Source organism: Marmota flaviventris, chromosome 10 (assembly GCF_047511675.1).
Source record: "Marmota flaviventris isolate mMarFla1 chromosome 10, mMarFla1.hap1, whole genome shotgun sequence".
NCBI lineage: Eukaryota > Metazoa > Chordata > Mammalia > Rodentia > Sciuridae > Marmota > Marmota flaviventris.
Genome location: NC_092507.1, coordinates 78163172 through 78184570, shown reverse-complemented (window position 1 = coordinate 78184570; position 21399 = coordinate 78163172). Strand labels below are relative to the sequence as shown.

The 21399-nt window shown below is 37.3% G+C and overlaps 1 protein-coding gene across 1 annotated transcript in view; it reads right to left on the bottom strand.

Moving 5' to 3' along the window:
* Positions 1–19661, bottom strand: part of Ephx4 (epoxide hydrolase 4) — a 40999-nt gene extending 21338 nt beyond the window's left edge. The window contains exons 1-4 of the mRNA XM_027935239.2: positions 19177–19661; positions 16470–16555; positions 6195–6352; positions 3317–3445 (exon numbers count right to left, since the gene is read on the bottom strand). Of these exons, the coding sequence (XP_027791040.1) occupies positions 3317–3445; positions 6195–6352; positions 16470–16555; positions 19177–19407 (604 nt within the window). The 5' untranslated portion in view covers positions 19408–19661. The remainder of the gene's footprint in view (positions 1–3316; positions 3446–6194; positions 6353–16469; positions 16556–19176) is intronic.
* Positions 19662–21399: the final 1738 nt, after the last annotated feature.

The window sequence follows — 21399 nt, the reverse complement described above, 5'->3', positions numbered from 1 at the left end:
CCACCAAAATAACATTTACTTTAGGATCCTGATCAACTGAACAGGCATGTACTATGACTTCTCCCCATTTCAACTGAGGGGAAAAAAATAAGGAATCTCTGTTAATTTGAATACTAAGTAACCATCCTACTGTACCTCAACAGAGTTAGGTCAATTGCATATGTATCTAAAATTCAATGCTTACATTTAAAACATATAGTATTTATGTGGTCATTGCTGTTACTTTCTTCCTCACTTGTTTAATTTTGAGGAAGAAATAAAAATATGTTGATCTGAATTTTGCTTCCTAAAGGCTGTTATGAGTCTTAGCAGTACTGGATCCTCAGAAAAATCTAACAAGGGTAAAGAGGACAATAATATACTCTTTGCCGAAACCAAATAAAAATGTGCCTGGACATTGTTCACAGGTTGTTAATCACTATTAAGACTTAGAGAGTTGTCTTTAAAGCAAAGGTTCTAAAGAGTAGTTCATATGGGATCTCCAAGATCCTTTTAAAGTATCGAGGTGGTCAAATCAATTTTGTAACAATGCTAAGACATTATTTGTTTTTTTCCACTGTATTGAAATTTGCACAATGGTACAAAAGCTATGATGGATAAAACCACTGCTGTCTTAGGACAAATCAAGGTGCTGGCACTAAAAAATACTACTAGTTGTATTCTTCACCACTGAACACTTGTAGTAAATAAATTAATTTATTTAATCAAGTGCCAGTTCCACTTAACGGGTTTTGATGAAATAGGAAAAATTATTAATTCTATTAGATTGGACTTTTAAGCATACATATTTTTAATATTACATGTGATGAAATAGAAAGTACACATAGAGTAGTTTATTGTATACCCAATATAATGCTGTCTCAAGGAAAAGTACTTCTGCAATTTCTTGAGTTAGTGAGTTGAATTAGCTTTTTTTTTTTTTTTTAATAGAATACATTTTTACTTGAAAGAAGGACAAACTGTCCTCATTGAAACATGAGTATTTGGGAAATAATTTCTTGAAAATTAACAAAATAAGTCTGTTCACTTCAAGGAAAACCATCAGCAGTATTTTTTTTTTTTTTTTGCCATTGATAAAATTCAAGCTTTCAAGTGAAAATTAGACTTTTGGAAAACTTACACCTGCTACTGTGGGCTTAAGTTTTGCAATACTAAAGATTTTTTTGTTTGTTTGTTTTGGCACTGGGGATTGATCCCAGGGCCCTTTACCGCTGGGCTACATTGCCAACCCCTTTTATTTTTTATTTTAAGACAGCATTTCACTGAGTTGCTGAGGCTGGCCTGGAACTTGCCATCCTTTTGCCTCAGCCTCCTGAGTTGCTGAGATTACAGATGTGAGCCATTATGCTAGGCTTGAAGGATTTTTTTTTTTTTTTTTTGGCAGGGGATACTGGGAATTGAATGCAGGGATGCTTAACCACTGAGCCACATCCCCAGCCCTTTTTATTTTGAGACAGGATCTTGCTAAGTTGTTTAGGGTCTCACTAAGTTTCTGAGGCTGTCCTTGAACTTGCGATACTCCTACCTTAGTCTCTGGAGATGCTGGGTTTACAGGCACGTGCCACTATGCCCCGCTTAAAGGATTTTCCTGATGAGACTGGAGTGATGTTAATGGATGTGATTTTTTGATATTACATAATGAAATGTGTCTACTTATTGAAGATCTGCCTAACTCTCAGAACCAATATCTTCCAATGCATGATGATACAAAATTATGCATAGATAAAAGGTCTATTCAAAGTGCTAGAGAAAGACAGACACAGTGGTGGTACATGTTTGCAATCCCAGCTACTTGTAAAGTTGAGGAAGGAGGATCACAAATTTGAGGCCTTTACAATTCAGTGAGACCCTGACTCATAAAAAGGGCTGGGGACATAGCTCAGTGGTAGAGCATCCTACGTTCAATCCCGAGCATCAAAACCACTAAAAGGTGCTGAGAGAGTAGTGGATGTTAATGTAACAGAATATGAAAAGATTCTTTTCATGCTATCATATTCCAGATTCCTAACCTTCAAGAAACCACCAGTTTTGATGTTGAAGTATGTAGTATTAAGGAAGAAGATCTACAGTTATCTGAAAAGGCTATTAAAATATTCCTCCCTTTTCCAGTTACAAATCTGAGGCCACATTTCTTCAATTCGAACAACATACTGCAACAGATTGAATGAAGGCACAGATATGAGAAAGCAGCTGTCTTCCACTAAGCAAAAATATAAAGAAATTTGCAAAAATTTTAAAACAGTAACTTTCTTCACTAAAATTTTGTTTTGTGTAGTTAGTAGTTTTAGACTAACTAGAAGGCTGTAATTAGTTTTCATTAAAATATGATATTTATGTTAGCATGTAATAGGGTTTTAAAATAAATTAATACCTAATTATTTTAAAAATTTGTCAGTTTTAAGTTCTTTACAGTGACTATTACAGATAAAACCTATATAAACAAAATTGTATTGGGATCTTTAATAATTTTAAGAGTATAAAGAATGAATGGGGGGGCTGGGGATGTGGCTCAAGCGATAGCGTGCTTGCCTGGCATGCATGCGGCCCGGGTTCGATCCTCAACACCACATACAAACAAAGATGTTGTGTCCGCCAAAAAAGCTAAAAAAAATAAATATTAAAAAAATTTCTCTCTCTCTCTCTCTCTCTCTAAAAAGAAAAAAAAAGAATGAATGGAAATGAAATGGGAATGAAATTGACCAAATTATATTTCATGTGTACACATGAAAATATATAACAACAAATATCACTGTAAGTATAATTATAATGTACTAATTTTAAAAGTTAAAAAAATAAGAAGTAGTCCTGGGACTAAAAATTTGAGAGTTGCTGCTTTAGGGCTGGGGGTGTGGTTCAGTGGTAAAGTGCTTGCCTAGGTTTCCATCCTGGGGTTCCACCCCCAGCCCCGCAAAAAATATTAAATAATATAAAAAGAGAGAGAATTACTGCTTAAGAATACTTTATTTCTAATAGCCAAAGGAGTCAGATAAGAGTAGAATTTATTTCTAGGCTGTCAGGATTCATTACTTTCAAAGTAATGTCACTGCATTTTCCCCATTATCCCTCTCCAAGTTACAGTAAAAATTTTTCCAAAAAGGAATAAAAATATGCATGCAAATAGGAAGTTAAATATTCTTAGGCCCTTCAGGAAGATTTCAAACCAAGGTATCTGACACTGTCATGTGCTCTCATGGCTCAGTCATATAATTTTTAAAAGATTATGTTAACCAAAGTTTTCTGTTCTTAATCCAAACTGTCAGAGACAATAGCAACTTATTACATTAGCAGAGATGTCTTAATAAAAACTCAAACTCACCTGTAAATACATTTGGATGAGGAAAGTTAATAACAACAAGCTTCATCACCATTTCAGGATAACAGATGGCAATGAGCCAGGCAATCATGCCTCCCCAGTCATGACCAATCAGAACACACTTGCTATACCCTGTGATGGAGGAAATAATGTTGACATCCTTGAAAAGAAACAGGTGGGTGCATCATTACGTCACATAACACAGTTATACTTCTGAAACTATTCTTTCTACCCTCCCACCCTATGTATCCTATAAATTATGCACTTTTATATATATTTTGAGCTCAGTGGTTCCAAAATTTGTCTGTATATCGGAATTACCTAGCCAGATTTTTAGAAAATTTAGTTGCTTAGGTCTCCACTCTAGATCTACAAATTTAGAATCTCTCCCAGGAATCTACATTTAAAAAAAAAAAAGGTCTGAAATAGCCAGCTCAGCTCTGGTCTTATGGAGCTAAATATGGAAGTCATGATAAAGACTGTACATAATTAGATAATAAACAAGATTATTTGGGTTAGTTTTTGAATGCTGAGAAGTTACTAGTTATACTAAAGTCATAAATGACTCATTTATGTCCAACTTACAAACATTTATTTTCAAGAATTATCTATTTTCTTTAACTTCACAAATCCAATGTTACAACTAAACAGTAAAAAAAAAAAGTCATTAATTTGGAAGTGTGAAGTCAAACTGAATTATTGGAATGTCTTAGTTATACCATCAATTATATACAGTCATGCACATGACTATATATAAGCTCAAATTTGTGACAATTTTGGAACCATTGAGCTCCATCAATGGCAGGCTACATATATGATGGTAGTTCCATAAGAACATAGTAAAGTTGAAAATTTCTTGTCACCTAGTGACATAGCTGTTCTATTGTAGCCCTGTGTTTGTGGAGATACTGGTAGACAAACCTGTGCTCTCAGTCATATGAAAGTACTGCAGCACAATCAATCATGTATGGTACGTAACACTTGACAACAATAGTAAATGACCATGTTATGGGTTCATATACTTACTATACTTTTAATCATTATTTTAGAATAGACTCTAATTATAAACAAAAATGATTGTAAAACAGTATGCTGTGTTATGCTGGCAGCAGCCTCATATGTCTTGTATATGTCACAGCTCTTAATTGCATTACGAGGCCATGTTAAGTGATTGACCTATGCCCTCTAGGTTTCTGGAAGTACGCTCTGATGTTTGCACAAAGACAAAATTGTCTATGATGTATTTCTCAGAATGTATCGCAGCATGAATTGGCATGCGACTATATAAATTTCTTTTTATGTAATCATTATAGTAGTATGAAGTAAGTTAAATTATTTTTTAATTTTTTTTTAGTTATACATGGGCACAATATCTTTATTTTGTTTATTTATTTTTATGTGGTGCTGAGGATCGAACCCAGGGTCTCACACGTGCGAGGTGAGCACTCTACCACTGAGCCACAACTCCAGCCCCTGAAGTAAGTTAAATTATTAATAGAGACTTCTACAGGATTGCTCTTATACAAATGGATAAGAATCATTTGTAATTTATTCCTGGAGTACTTAAAATTGATTCTTTCAAGTATTTCTCACCATTACTACACTAACATACACACACACAAAACCTCTATTTATATTGATTTGGCTAGAAAATCTGTGATGACAAGTTTAGGCCAGATCGGAATTATTACAAAATCTGAATGAAATACAGCTGTTCAAAAATCATCATCTGAAAATATAGCTATTTTATTATAATTAGACTCAATAATAACATGTTGTACATCATGTAACATGCATGTAACATTCATGTTGATACCTTAGACCCCATCCAATTTTTTTTTCTTTTCTAAAAATACTTGTCTGATCTGTTCTGTTGTTAGATTATTGTAGGAAAGACCTTTGATTTCATGGTGTTTTTCTCTATGTTGTTTCCATTAACATACTGATGGTAACATCTGGGTTTTAGTCAAAGGAAATGTAGTAGATTAGATTATTGCCCTCTCCTTACTGCCACAGAAGCAAGTATACTTTTTTGCCCTTTGATGTTAAACTTAGACATGTGATTTGCTTTTTTTAGTGTGGCTTGACCTGATTTTGCATTCTACCATAAAAATTGCATGTGCTATACTTTTATATATCATGCTTTAGCCAATCGGCTGATAATAGAAACTTGAAATATGCTTGTGCAGCTGGACTCAGACTCTTGCCACTTCTACCACTGCCAGGAGAAGATTCCTCCACCCCTGCACCTGTCCTTGGCTACCTCCAAGCCCAGCTCAGAGAGAAACCAGTCCCAGGTGCACCTGCAGCCTGAGGCACAGACCAAGAGAGATCCAGCTACAGTTGACCTGCAGATCCCTAAACAGGAATAAATTATTATGGCTGTTTGTCACTGAGTTTAGGGTGGTTATACAATATTATTGTGATATTCCCTGATCAATTCAAGAGAGGTAATGCAAGTGCTTCTACATCTTATAATATTTATAATATTTTTAATAAATATTTAAGTGTGAGCTCTGAAGGTATGAGCTCAGGAATCAAAATTTCAATAATATAGTTCTGAAAATAATAAACAGTATGCATTAGATCTATTTATTTCCCTACCAGACAGCATCTTCCTCCTCTTAGACCTTTCTTCTCTTCCTTTGGGGAACTATTTGTAATAACAAATTTGAAAGTTATTCGTGACTGTTTATTCATGATGCATTATTTTAAATTTCTTGTATAAATATTTCAGGCTATATACCCAAAATCATGGTGATAGGATCCAGATAAAAGCTAGGGTAGATGGAAAACACATCCTCCCAAGAACTCATCAACTTGCAATTTGTTGAATGTTAGTCCCTTAAAAATAATTAATATATTTTTTTAACTAACCTACCTAAGGAGTCCAAAATATCCTTTATATCTGTAATTAGACAGTCTAATTTATAATTGTCTCGATGGCTGGGAGCATCTGTTTCTCCATAGCCTCTCAAATCCAGGGCGACAACTCTATATTCACTTTTAAATTCCCTCAGTTGGTAACGCCAAGAATACCTGCAGGGAAAAGGAAACATTAAAAATACCCTATTAAGTAATACAAAGAGTAGAGTTAGCCAGGTGAGTGCCTGAAGGTTCTCACAGCTACTTGGGAGACTGAGACAGGAGGGAGGATAGTTTAAGCCCAGAAGTTTGAGGCCAGGCTGGATCACAGAGTGAGACTTCATCTCAAAAATGAACAGTAACATTAAAGATTTACTAAGTGGAAACTTTAAGAATTCTTTAAAAAAAAAATATATATATATATATAGTTTTAGATGGACACAATGCCTTTAATTTATTTTTATGTGGCGCTGAGGATAAAACCCAGTGCCTTCCACATGCAAAGTGAGTACTCTACCACTGAGCTACTAAGCCCAGCCTCACTGAGCTGTAAGCCCAGCCTCACTGAGCTGTAACCCCAGCCTAAGAATTCTTATTTTGAAAAAGGTTACATAGTTGCCTGTCAGCAGGAAAAAGAGAACCTTGTGAAAAGGAAGCACTGAGGATCTTTATTATAGCTATTTTATCCTTTACTAGCTCCAGTAGGTTAGAACAATATACCAGTATTTACAGAAACTACAAAATATCAGTTATTAAAATTGACTTTTATATATATACACACAAATATACATATATTTAATCAATTTTCTAAGTATTTCCTAATATCAGGGAATCTGTACTAAGAGCAGTTAGTTAATTTACAGCCTGAATTTCTAGACAGAATAAATAGATTATAAAGTTTTAAAATAGTGTGGAAGAAAAGATGAGCTTGAAAGTTTTACCAAAACATCTAAATACTTATCCTGCCTAGGACTCTGGTAGAGTAAGGTAAACAAAATACTTTCATATTGCAGAACCATTTTCCTAGATGATATTTACTTCCCTCTAAAGCAGATTTTACTCACCTTACTCCACTGTCAAATAGGGCTCATTGTTTTCAGTAACTATAACACAGTGGATGAAAAAATACAAAGGTTAAAACAAAAATTGTCACTGAAAGAATCCAATAGAACAACGATTTAAGACCAATTCCTGCTTGCCAAAGTAAAATGCTGTGGAGGATCCTAGACCATGAGGATAATCAAAATATTTAACCATGAAAATGAGCCAGCACTGACCAGTTAGAATGACTATAGTGCTGCAGCAAATCCTGGAGGCCTCTGCTGAGCCAGACATTCCCCCTGTTCTTGATCATGAAGGACAGAATTAATTGAAAAATATAGATATCCGGGAGTTTTTATTTCTCAAATAAGCAAAGTTATTTTAGATAACAGCTATGAAAAAAAGAGATTTTTTAAAAGTGACTCATTATGTTATGAAACTCAAAATAAGTATTTTTAAAAGAGAATCTGCATGCACATCTGTTCATGAAAACACAGTTAAAAAAAAGTATTTGACACAAGCCAAATGGGAGATTATTCTCTGAAAATACTTTTTGAGTGCATTAGACAAGCAAACACAGGGATAGACGCAAGATTATAAACCAGCAGTGAGAAGCAGACTGCAATATGAAGTGACATAAAGCAGTTAGGCCCATTTAACAAGTCAATCACTTACATCAATAGATAAGACTATCAGGAAGGGGGTCAGACACACATTTGGAATTAAGAATAGATATAGAACCTCTGATCAATTACTACGATTTCTATGACGTGTGGAAAAACTGCAAATACACTGACATTTAAGATGAATTTGAAAATGTTAAGAGACAGCATCTTTTTTGGCTAGGCTATAGTAATCTTTTTAAAAATATTTTTTTAGTTATACATGGACACAATATCTTTCTTTTGTTTATTTATTTATTTTCATGTGATGCTGAGGATAGAACCCAGTGCCTCACATGTGCGAGGCAAGCTCTCTGCCACTGAGCCACAACCCCAGCCCTCCATAGTAATCTTGTTAATCTTATCTCTGGGTTGTAACAGACAAATGAAACAGTTTGCTTCCTTAAAGATTTTTGTATGTCAACACACATGATTTTATTATTTTCTCACTTGCCTTTATTATAATTTTGAATTGAATTCTTGTCTTTATAAATAAATCCCAACTTTTCCTTCTTTATGATCTCTCCTAACAAATCAATAATGTTCTGCAGATTTAACCTCTTAAATATTTATGTAATCACTCCTCCCATCCATCCTGCTGTGAATACCTTAAATCAGGCATCTATTTATGCAGCAGCCTATTGATTGGTCCGTGTCCATTTCATTCCCCTCAGCTGTCTCTTCTACAAAATCAAAATGATACAGCAAAAACACAAATGGTCTTATGTCATTGCCCTGCTTAAAGATTTTTTTTGTGACTCCTTTTTATTAATAACATGAAGCCCAAGCTCATTACCCTGGAAGACCAAACCTTTAAGATTTGACAATTGCCCAGTTTTCTAGACTGATTATTTTTCACTCATTCTCTGTCACGTGCTTTATAATAAAAAGAGCTGACATCCACATCATTCTTATTATGTGCCAGGCACAATTTTATGTGCCTTCAAATGTGGTAATGTTGATCTTCAAAATGATACTATGAAGTAGGTATTATTATCCCCACTTTACAGATGAAGAGTCAAAGGCACAGCAAGGTTAATTGAAATGCCAAAGGGCACAAGGTTAGCAAGTAGGACAACCAGGATTCAAACTTAGGTAGTCTGGCCTCAGAGTACACATTGTGCTGCCCCTGCAGCCTTAAGCAGCTATGGTGAACACACATGGGTACTGTGTTTTGCTTTTATGGCTTTGTTCATAAAAAACATTGGGATGGGGACTTGGGTTGTGGCTCAGCAGTAGAGTGCTTGCCTAGCACGTTTGAGGCCTTGGGTTTGATCCTCAGCATCACATAAAAGTAAATTAATAAAAAATAGGTATTGTGTACAACTATAACAAAAAATTAAAATATTAAAAAAAACACACTGGGATGATATTTGTCTGAAATACCATCCCTCCCCACCATCCCTTTATTATCCCAGGATCCCTTACTCTCACTTCTCAGTTAACTCTTCCTCACATTGGACATGTTCTCTTCCAGGGGATATCCTAGGCTGCCTCCTTTACAGGGTGGCTTGGGTGTCCCCTTCTGTATTTTCACACTTGGTTCACTCCTCAGTGAACTGGGCACATGTTATATAATGATCTGTTCATAGCTGGCTCGTCTACTCAATTGTGAGCTCCCTGTGTTGTCTGCAAGTGCTTAATAAAGATTTATTGAATAAGCCAAACAACAAACTAATGGCACACTGAATAATGGTAGTACTAGAAATGTCAATGTTCAATAAGACTTCTGTCCCATTCAAATCTTAAGACAATGACAGCTAAAAGGCTAATATTCTTGGTGGGGAATTTATACTCAATTTTTGGTAAAGTTTTGATTCACTGAGCAAAATTCCACATAAATTGCATTAGAGATCATGCATTGCAGTACCTGGATATCGTTGAAATTGCATAAAAAAGAACCTGGTATGGTGGCACACATCTGTATTCTCAGCTACTTGGGAAGCTGAGGTAGGGGATCACAAGTTCAAGGCCAGCTTCAGAAATTTAGCGAGACCTTGTCTCAAAATAATATATAAACAGGGATGGGATGGGGCTGGGGTTGTGGCTCAGTGGTAGAGCGCTTGCCTCACACATGTGAGGCAGTGGGTTCTATCTTCAGCACCACATAAAAATAAATAAACAAACAAAATAAAGGTATTGTGCCCATCTAATATATATATTAGATGGGCATATCTAAATATATATATATATATATTTTTTTTTTTTTTAAAGCGATGGGAGCTGGTATGGTGGTGCATGCCTGTAATCCCAGAGGCTTAGAAAGCTGAGGCAGGAGGATTGCAAGTTCAAAGACAGCCTCAGCAACTTAGTGAGGCTCTAAGCATCTTAGTGAGACCCTAACTCAAAATAAAATATAAAAAGGGCTGAGGATGTGACTTGGTGATTAAGCACCTCTGGGTTTGATCCTTGGTACCCCCCCCCAAAAAAAAAAGTGTGGTGGTAGGAGGGCTGGGGATGTAGCTCAGTGGTAAAGCACCCTTGAGTTCCAATTCCCAGTACTGAAAAATAAATAAATAAATAAATAAATAAAACCAAGCACATTTATTGGTGCTATTAACAATGAATAGAGCCAAGCCATACCCTAAATAATTCTAAGAAATAGGGTAACTGCATATTTTAATAAATTACAAAATAATATTTATATGTTCTCTTCCTGGAATTAAAAAAGAATAACACATTTACACTTTAGCCTTAAACTGAAAAAGAAATCACATCAGTGATAGACTAATGAGCATGTCATTCATATGAAATAAATATATACAACCCCTTAATACAAGAATGAGACATATTACAAAATCAGTAACTGAAACATTATAAACAAAACTATTTTCATTCATATTGTCTTTTTTCTGGTAGCTTTAGGTAATAGCAGGAGCCACTGAGGGTAAAAAAAAAAAATGCCTCTTTCCCAGTTATTACTCTTAACATAAGGAGGGCTCAACTTCTCTTGGGTTACCAGGTTGGCCCCTCTTAGGTTAAAACATCCTTTTCCTCTTCATAGAGAAAGGCCTTGACACTCGGCCTCTGTGCTCAGCCATCTGCCACAGAAGCCTTCTCTTGCCTCAGCTCTTGAATGATGACGCATTCCATACAGCTGGGGTTGAAGATGGCTCACAGAAATTGCCTGGGTCAGCTCAAAATATTTTTAAAAGAGATGCAAATTGAGGTAAAGAGAGTGGGAGAAAAATTGTCTTTGACAAACAGCCTTATTTGGGGCTAATTTAGCTAAAATTCTCACAGATGTGTTATCTTCTTTGATGTTTTCTTTAGAGTTTCAGGAAGAAGACTCAGGGTTTTATTTTTTTCTGAGTACCATGTAATAGTATACATTAAACATCACCATTTCTCAATAGCTATTCTCAGGAAATGATGACAAATGTAGATAATACATTACATTTGTATGGTGCTTTTCTGTTTAAAAAGTACTTTCACACACATTACTAATAAATGATTGTTTTGTTTTTATTGCATCAAATATTCCTGACCTACAAATTTATAATTTATAAATTTATAATTTCTTGAGTAGTTAGGCAAAACTTAATTAAAAGAGATATAACATTTACATTTATATTTACAATATAAATTTAAATTGGCTTAAAATGCCATGCATAAAGGTTTTCTTTTCTTTTCTCTTTTGGCTTTTAAAAGAAGAAAAGTTTTGTCTTAAAACATAAATCTTAGAATCTTGTCCTAAATTCTAAGGTTGGAACTCACTGGATCCTATAATGGGTCATAGTGGCATTTTGACTGGAAGAAAGGACAGAATGAACATCACATGAAAGTCTTGGCTTAAGGTATAACATACTCATTAGATCCTTATGTCTCACTGTGTACAAAGCTCAACTCTAAGTGGATCAAAGACCTTGGCATTAGACCATAGACCCCGTGCCTAATAGAAGAAAAAATAGGCCCAAATCTCCATCATGTTGGCTTAGGAACTGAATTCCTTAACAACACTCCTAAAGCACAAGAAGTAAAATCATGAATCAATAAATGGGATGGAATAACACTCAAAAGCTTCTTTACAGCAAAGGAAACAATCAAGAATGTGAAGAGAGAGTCTGCAGAATGGGAGAAAATCATTGCCACATGTACCTCAGATAAAGCATTAATCTCCAGGATCTACAAAGAACTGAAAATACTTAACCCTAAAAACAACAAACAACCAACCAAACACTCCAATTAATAAATGGGCAAAGGAACCGAACAGGCATTTCACAGGAGAAGAAATATGATTGGTTAACAAATATAGAAAAGATGTTCAACATTTCTAGCACTTGGAGGAATGCAAATTAAAACTCACTGAGGTTTCATCTCACTCCAGTCAGAAAGACAATTATCAAGAATACAAGGAACAGTAAATGTTGGTGAGGATGTGGGGAAAAAGGTGCACTCATACATTTTTGTTGTGACTGTAAATTGGTGCATCCGCTTTTGAAAGTATGGAGATTCCTCGGAAATCTTGGAATGTTTTGTACCACCATTTGACCCACCTATCCCACTCCTCAGTTTATACCCAAAGTACTTAAAATCAGCATACTACAGTGATGAAGCCACATCAATATTTATAGTATCTCAATTCACAATAGCTAAGCTATGGAAGCAATGTAGGTACCTCTCAACATATGAAAGGATAAAGAAAATGTAGTATATATACACAATGTAATATTATCCAGACTTAAAGAAGAATAAAATTATGGCATTTTTTGGTAAACGGATGGAGCTGGAGAATATCATGCTAAGTGAAATAAACCTATTCCAAAGGGGGAAAAAAAAGGTATAACATACTCAGAGATATTTGATTATCACATGGGCAATTTCCATGTAGTTAGTTCAGAACTCTCCCTGAAAAACCAGGTAGCTTTCAGACTAATGGTCAGTAAAGTTCAATGAATTCAATATAGTCTATCTGAGTAATTCAGTTATCTGGGTTTATTGTTCTTCTTTTAAATTATAGGAAGGCTCTTTCTGGAATAACAGTAGATTTGATGGATAGAAGGGGCTTGTTTCTATCTGTAATGTGTATATAATTCCTACTTGATGGGTCTTTAAATGAAAAGATCTCTAGTAGCTTTTTGAAAAATCAACCATTCCTCACAACAAAAGCCCATTTGGACACATCCAAGATTTGACTTTGCTGGAGCAAAGGGGGCTGATGTGCTAGACTTCCTCCCATTCACTGAAGGTCCTAGACATATACATTCCTGTTTTGCAAATGGGCTCTCACAAGGAGTAAATAATGGGACAATGCTATGAAAAAAATGTGCAAAAAAATTATCATTTCTTAAGATAAAACAGAGAGCATCTATTGTTCTGTATGAAATAAGTACCACTGCCATTCTCCAGGACTCTTTGAAACAATTACCAAGTGGTTGAAGTGGTTGGAGGCTCACTTTTATCTTCATGTAGATTGTTCCACATGTAAAAAGGTAAAATTCCAGTAAGGAAAAGAACATGGAAAAGCATTGGAATAAATACTGCCTCTTTTTATATCATGAATTTTATTTAGATTGGTGATTTAAAATGTTAAAGTAAGGTATTCTTTCATTTTTGGCTGGCTTTTAAACACTCTCTTGAATGTTTGCATAAAGTGTAAAATGAGAAGGCTGAGAATCCGTGATTGTTATCAGATCATTATCATTCCTATAGACTGAGGACAAGCAGCAGACATTAGTTCTACTGCCCATTATTTCAGAAGGGTAGCTATGAAGCTTAATGGAAAAGATAAATGCAAAACACTTGGAAGAGTATTTGGGACATGGTGAATGCTCTGTAAATGTTAACTATCATCATTGTCATCACCAGAATTAGAATATTATACATCTCCACATGAGTGAATGAGAATGAAGGATGAAAATGAACACTTATTGAGTATTCTCTGGGACCATGTGAAAGGGCTTTCACATATTTTGACTCTATTCTCACAACATCTCTGCAAGATTATTATAAAAGATTGTGCAGGATTCTGTAGTTATGTTACTCTGGGCAGATTTGACTAATGCTTCTGAGTAACATTTTACTGTGAGCCAGTCATGTCATGTACTCCACAAGGCAAGTCCACATGCATCTGCTTGAATTGCACTGGGAACTGTTCCTACCACTTAATTACGTTGTTTCCAAATGGAAAAACAGACATGTTTGCTTATTCAGCTACTCCAGACAGGAAAAAAAATCTTCATGAAGAGGAAGTCTTCTTAGAAAGAGGTCTTTGCCATCCTCCATTCCTTTCTTTAATTCCTAATTCTTCCTAGAACACTAACAACCTCTCAATGCCTTTGTTCACGGAGTCCCTTTCATTCATAAAATATTCACTAAATTGTCTAAAGGTAATATTCCTTTCAGAGCTAGATGCATTTTACATAGGGACTTTGGGTGGCACAGAATCTTTAAAACTCTAGAAGAGGTAAAGAATTTGAAATGGTGGAATTCTAGGTATTATGAGACACTATAGGAGAAATTTGGGGACATGTAGTTGTCCCAGAACTTTCAAAAGACACCACATAACTGGGCATGGTGGTGCATGCCTATAATCCCTCAGTGGCTCTGGAAGCTGAGGCAGGAGGATTGCAAGTTCAAAGCCAGCCTCAGCAAAAGCAAGGTGTTAAGCAACTCAGTGAGACTCTGTCTCTAAATAAAATACAAAATAGGTCAGTGGGTGTGGATGAGTGGCTCACTGCTCCTGAGTTCAATCCCTGGTACCAAAACAAAAACAAAAACAAAACACCAGATAGGATACCTTTGAGTCAACTTGGAGAGTAAATTTTTTTTTCTTGTATTTCTTGACCTATTTAGTTCATAAATGATCTGAAGATCAGAGCCCTGCACCATCAAAAACTGGTTTCACCACTTTGATATCCACCATCTCTTTTAAAGATGCTCATTAAAAAGAAAATTTAATTAGGTTTGCTTCCATCTGTATTTACTTGGCTCTATAAAATCACAGAGAACAGAAAATTTCCCCCTAGGTAAATGCAATGGTCTGAATATGTACTGCAAAATTAATATGCTGAAACTTGATTGCCAATGAGATCTTATCAAGAGAGGCCTTTAAGAGGTGATTAAGTCATGAGAGCAGAGTTCTCATAAATGATATTAGCAACCTTATAAAAGGGTCAGTGGGAACTAGCAAGGCCCTTTTTGTCCTTCCAACCTTCCTCCATGTGAGAGCAAAGCATTTGGCCCCACTCCTCTGGAGGACACAGCAACAAGGCACCATCTTAAAAGCAGAGACTGGGCCTTAACCAGACACTGAACCTGCCAGCCTCCAGAACCGTGGAAAACAAATTTCTGTTCTTTATAAATTACTCAGTCTTGGGTATTTTGTTTTAGTAGCACAAATAGACTAATACAGCAACTACTAACTGTTCATTTTTGGTGCTAGGTTTTCTTCTTAATATGAAATATTTAGGTCTTCAATTTATCCTGCATTCACATGAGCCAATAAATTCAGGCATAGGAAATCGTTTATATTGTTTCCACAGGTCCTCTTTTCTCTGCCTTCTCCCCACTCCAAGTTTCACTAAACACTTCTTGATAAGAAATGCTCCAAGCCTTTTGTTTGTTTAAAGTCTCCTTTTCCCTACCCAGTGTTGTATTTTTGTCTACAATAGATATTCCATAAAAATATTGTTTTGTAACTATTTCAGAAATTTGAAAAATTAAAAGATACCTTTTTTAATCTTCAAAAAAAATTTAAGTATTCTCCTTTTCCTTCTTCTTTTTTGAATGGGGGATTGAACCCACTGAGCTATATCTCCAGCCCTTTTTATTTTTATTTTGAGACTCCGGTAAGTTGCTAAGACTCATCTCAGACTTTTGATCCTTTTGCCTCAGCCTCCTGAGTTACTGGGATTACAGGCATGTGCCACCATGTGTGGCACACATATGTAGGTGTCTTTAGGAGGAAAACCATTGCTGTGAATCAGGAATATTCAGAAATGATCTCTCTGGGCAATTAACTGTAGATTAGGGTGTATCAAAAGTTATCATAGTAAAATGATTCTATGGTATAAATGTGGGGCTTTTAAGATGAGAAATCTGAATCTCAGTGGCTCAGGAGGCTGAGGCAGGAGGATCACAAGTTAGAAGCCAGCCTCAACAACTTAGTGAGACCCTGCCTCAAAATGAAAAAGAAAAAGAAAAATGATAATGAGGGGCTAGGGTGGTGGCTCAGTGGTAGAGCACTTGCTTAGCATGTGTGAGGCCACTGGGTTCTATCCTAAGCACCACATAAAATATAAATAAAATAAAGGTATTGTGTCCATCTACAACTACAAAAAATCTTTAAAATAAAAAAATGATAATGAGAGATCTGCCTTCATAGTGGGATTAATGCTATTATGTAAAGAGGAGTTCATCCCCTTTTGCCTCCCTGACCTACCACCTTCTACCATGTGATGACACAATAAGAAAATCCTCATCAGTGCCTTGATTTGGGACTTGCCAGAATCTAGACATGTAAGAAAATTAACATCTGTTCATTATACATTCCCCTACCCAGTCTGTGGCATTCTGACATAGCAGCACAAAGTTGACTAGGCCAATAAGACAAGTCTTAATGCAAAAGAAAAAGTTGGTAAGTTTACCAGAATTCTGGAAATCCATGAAGCAGTAGCATAAGCGGTTTGCCTCTTTCTCCAGCAGCAACATAGTGAAATCTTAACCCAGAATCCTAAAAATGGAAAGCATGAAATTTTAGTGATGTTTGGTGTTGATTGTCAAGCTAATACATTTAGTATTTCCTTCATTTAAAAATATTTGAATTAACATCAAGAAATAAAATAAATATTATTAATTTACAAAAAAAACCCCATGATCTATCAATAGGATAAGTAGACTTATTCACTTTTGCCTACATTCCCTTCACAGTATCTTCCCTTCTCATTCTTAGTATAAGGTCAATTTATATATTTTGAGCATCTGAAGCCATGTCACAATTTGTAACTTTCATTTATTGATGTGTCATACTTCATCTCACTCAAATTCTGCAGGATATGTCTGATCTGTGGAATTCTGATCTGAATTGATAATCCTGCCAAGTTTACCTCGGAGTCATGTACTTTTCTCAGCTTGCCCGTCAAAAGCTGTGCCATCAGTTATATAATTCACACCTCCTTCCCTTATTTTTAGGTCTCTCCTTCCCACATTATTATTTTGAGTGTTGCATGTACCATTCTTCTTGCTGCCTGTTTCTCATGGCACATCAGTGTGTATTTCTAACAGAAGAATACTCTGAGTGCTCAAGACTTCACTGTGTACTTTGGGAGACAAGAAAGCCCAAGGTGAATAGAGAATAGAAATAAGAGAAGAATACAGCAAATAAGCAAATTGAAGAAAAGAAAGTAGAGAAACAGCAAGAAAGAAAAGCAAAAACTGAATGCAAGGAAAGAAACCAAGAAGCTGAATGACAGACACTGGGTTTTATACAGATTACCCAAGCAATTGGATTTTCAGATGTAAGAGATCCTTAAGAGTCATCTAATTCAACACCATAAATTTATATATTTAGAAAATGAGACCCAGGTGGGCCTGGTGGTGCATGCCTGTAATCCCAGTGTCTTGGGAGGCTGATGTAGAAGGATTGAAAGTTGGAGATCAGCCTTAGTAACTTAGCAAGACTCTGTCTCAAAATAAAATAAAATAAGAACTGGAGACATACTTCAGTGGTAAAGCACCCCTGGGTTCAATCCCCAGTCCAAAAAAAGAAAGAAAAAATAAAAGAAAATGAGGACTAAAGATGTAGCACAAGTCATAAAGGTGGGTGGAAGCAGAGCAGTGACTAGAATCCCCATCTTGCCCTAACTCCCAGGACAATTTTCTTTCCACTCCTTAGTCCTACATCTCTGAGGAACTCTTTAGGAGGCTAGAGTCAGAGGAAAGGCATTATGAAGAATTCTAGATGGCTCACATATTACTTTTAGTCCTCAAGTTGGATAAAGTTAGCAAATCTGACTTGGTCCTCAACGTCAGAATCCCTTCTTAGAAGTTCAATACTTTTTTTGTGTGTGTGATGGGTCTTAGAGGATGAAGCAATACATACTTTATTGCACTATATGCCAGACACTATTCTAAGGTGGTGGTGGTGGTGGTGTGTGTGTAATTTGGGGGCAAATATTAACTCACTTAATTCTTATATTAATCCTAGGCTGAACAAGGGCAAGAAGAACCTTTCTTGAGTGACCTGTGTAAAGAAACCTCTTGCCCTTCTTGCCCTTCTGAATTCCAGCTGCTGGGCAATTTAGCTCTTAATAGGAAGTCAGGACTTGGTGACATAAACATCTCCTCATAGGATGCTGGTTTTGAAAGGCCTGTGAGTCATACTGTAGAGTGGATCACAGGTGCCATTTCCTTTTCCCACTTGGAGTCTCAGGAAATAGAATATTTGTGAGCCATGAGAAAGCTTAGGACAAGCATGGATAATTAAGGAGTGCATGCATAGTTGGCATATACTTTAAAAAATTTTTTTAGATGTTGATGGACCTTTATTTTATTCATTTATTTATACATGGTGCTGAGAATCGAACCCAGTGCCTCACACATGCTAGGCAACGCTCTGCGACTGAGCCTCAGCCCCAGCCCCAGCATATATTTTTTATTCCATTCCTTTGGTCCCTGACTTCATAAGCCTGCTTCCCTCCTCACAAACATATACTATTTATTCATTGTTTCATGCTGACTATTCATCTGTGGTCAAAATAGACTCCTGATTTCCAAAGACTTATTCTGTTTATCTCAAAATTTGGGCATGGACAGCCAGCCGCCTGAGACAGTAGGATATCACCAGGAACAGTTCCTACAACTGATCTGAGCTCTAAAGGGCAAAAAGGTGGCAGGAGACAGCTTCCCTTTGCAATAGGAAAGGAGCAGAATTATTCCGGGTTGTTATGGCAGTGGGAGGAGGGAAGAACAACACAAGAAGACTCTGATTAGCCAACTCCACATTCAGAAACCAACCAAGACGCCTGCACACCGGATTTGCTGTTTGTCATCTCTTAAAAAAATCTCTGTCTCTGTCAGTCTCTGTCCCTCTCTCTCTCTCACCCCCACACACGCATACACACACACACACACACACACACACACACACGCTTACAAACCGGACCCCTCTCGTGCCGCACCTCATCCCACCTGCCTCTCCCCTTGGCATCTTCCGGGTCCCCACCGCGCGCCCTGCAGCCAGGGTAACTCTAGGGGACGCTGAGTCGGGCGTTATGGAAGGAGCAACCCCGCGTCCCCCGCCCCCGCGGCTGTCACGTTTCCTCCCGTTACCGCCAGGCCCGCACCGGCCTTCACCTTGATCCGCACGTAGCAGTGGGTACCCAGAGAGGGGTCATTCATGCACGCAGGAGGGTGTTCCCGGGTCACCCGCCGGAAGGTCTGTGCGGGTCCCTTGCCGATGCTCCACAAAAGTTTCAGCAGGTGGACGGAGGCACAAAGCCCGCAGTAGCAGTAGACCAAGGACCAGAAGAGCAAGGACCGGATCGTCACCATCAGGCGGGGCAGGCAATCCCGCAGCCTCGCCATCGGGCGGCGGCGGCGGGGCCCGCTGTACTTCCTTGGGAGCTAGAGAGCAAGCGCCGCGGCGTGTCAGGCCGGCCCGCAGTCGCCAGCTCCGCGCGCGCCTCCCCCGGGCTGTGTCACAGCCGGCTCGCGTTCCTCGTCAGCCGCAGGCTCCCGCACACACGCGGCGCGCTCGGGCCCCTGCGCCCAGCCCGGAACGCAGAGGGGGAGACCCCCGGCTAGCCAGGAACCAGGCAAGGGCGGAGCCCACCCTCCTCTTCCTATTTAACAGTTGTTGAAATTGTGGGCAACCTCAAGGCGAGAGATTCCAACCGTTCTTCTGGGTGCTGCGGAAGTGCCACTCTTGTTTTGATGGGTGTTCAAATCCTCCCTTGCCCCGCTAACTGTTGGAATTTTATCAGGTCTTCTGGATCAGACTAGTGAGGTGCAGGGAGGAAGGGGGTAGCAAATGACTTTTGTACTACATTACAGACATTCCCGACAATCTTCTGAAAGTGTCAATATTCTCCGACTAGGTTAAAAGTTGTTTCCAGCCCAACTAGAAAGCAAATAGGCACTTTAAAACAAGCTTAGTCCCTGGCGACCGTCTGTTTTCTGTCCCTACAAGTCCTCCCCACCTCCATCTTTGTTTCTTTTGCCACAGAATTGTATAAAAGGAATCATATAGTACAGTATGTAACCTTTGCTTCTGGCTTCTTTCACTTAATGTAATTGAGATCCACACACGCTGTTGCATATAGCTTTTCTTGCTGATTACTACTTCATAGGTATACCATAATCATTTGTTACTCAATTTCCCAATTAAGGAACATTTCTTTCATTTCTATTTCTTCTTCTTCCTCCTCCTCCTCCTCCTCCTTCTTCTTCTTCTTCCTCTCTCTCGCTCTCTCTCTCTCCCTCTCTCCCTCTCCCTCTCCGCCATGCTATAAATAAACCCACTCTAAACAGTCATGTAAAGTTCGTGTGTGTACGTGTGTGAACAACATATGTTTTTACTTCGTTTGGATAAATACTTAGAAGTAGGATTGCTGGGTCAGGTAATAAGTGTACATTTACCTTTATGAGAAACCATCAGATTGGTTTCCAAAGTGGCTGCACAGGATTGGCTGCACAGTGGTAGAGCCCATGCCTGATATGGGAGAAACCCTGGTTTCTCTTCCTAGTACCAAAAGAAAACAATAAAAGGTAGCTACACAATTTTGAAATCACATCGCCAATGTGAAAGAATTAATGAGTTAGGGCATCTAGTATTGTATTCCAGAGGTGTGAAGTGGGTATTGCATTGACATTTTGATTTGCGTTTACTTAATGATTGATATTGGGCAGCTGCTATATACTTGTGTCACTCAGATATATTCTACTTTTACAAAGTTTCTGCCAATCTTTTGGGGTTTTGTGTGTGTTTGAGAGTTCTGTATATTATTGTTACAAAACTTTTTCATACATGATGTGATTTGCAAATATTTCACTCTTTTCAGAGTTTTAATTTTTATAAGGTCAATTTTCCATGTATAAATCATGTCTTTGATGTCAAATATTAAAGGATCTTTGCCTAGCCACAAAGCCTAAAGATTTTTCTCTAAGTTTTACATTTTACATGTAAATTCATGTTCATGATCAATTTTGAGGTCATTTTTGTATAAGGGGAGGTTCAGGTTGAGGGGGTTTTGTTGTTTTGCCTATGGATATCCAGTGCCATTGGTGGAAAAGACCATCCTTCCTCTATTGAATTGTGCATGTTTGCCTCATTTGTGTGGCTCTGTTTCTGGGATCTCTATTCCATTCCACAGATCTTTAGGTATTTGGGTTGATTTGTTCTTTCCTTCCTCTTTCTGCTTCCCTCACTTCCCCCCTTTTTATAATTAACTTTGTTTGTAAACGTTTTCTATCATGTTTCTTCCTGGTTTGTAATGGCTTCTCTAGGATATATACTTGGAGGATATATATATATATATATATATATATATATATATATATATATATACACACACACAC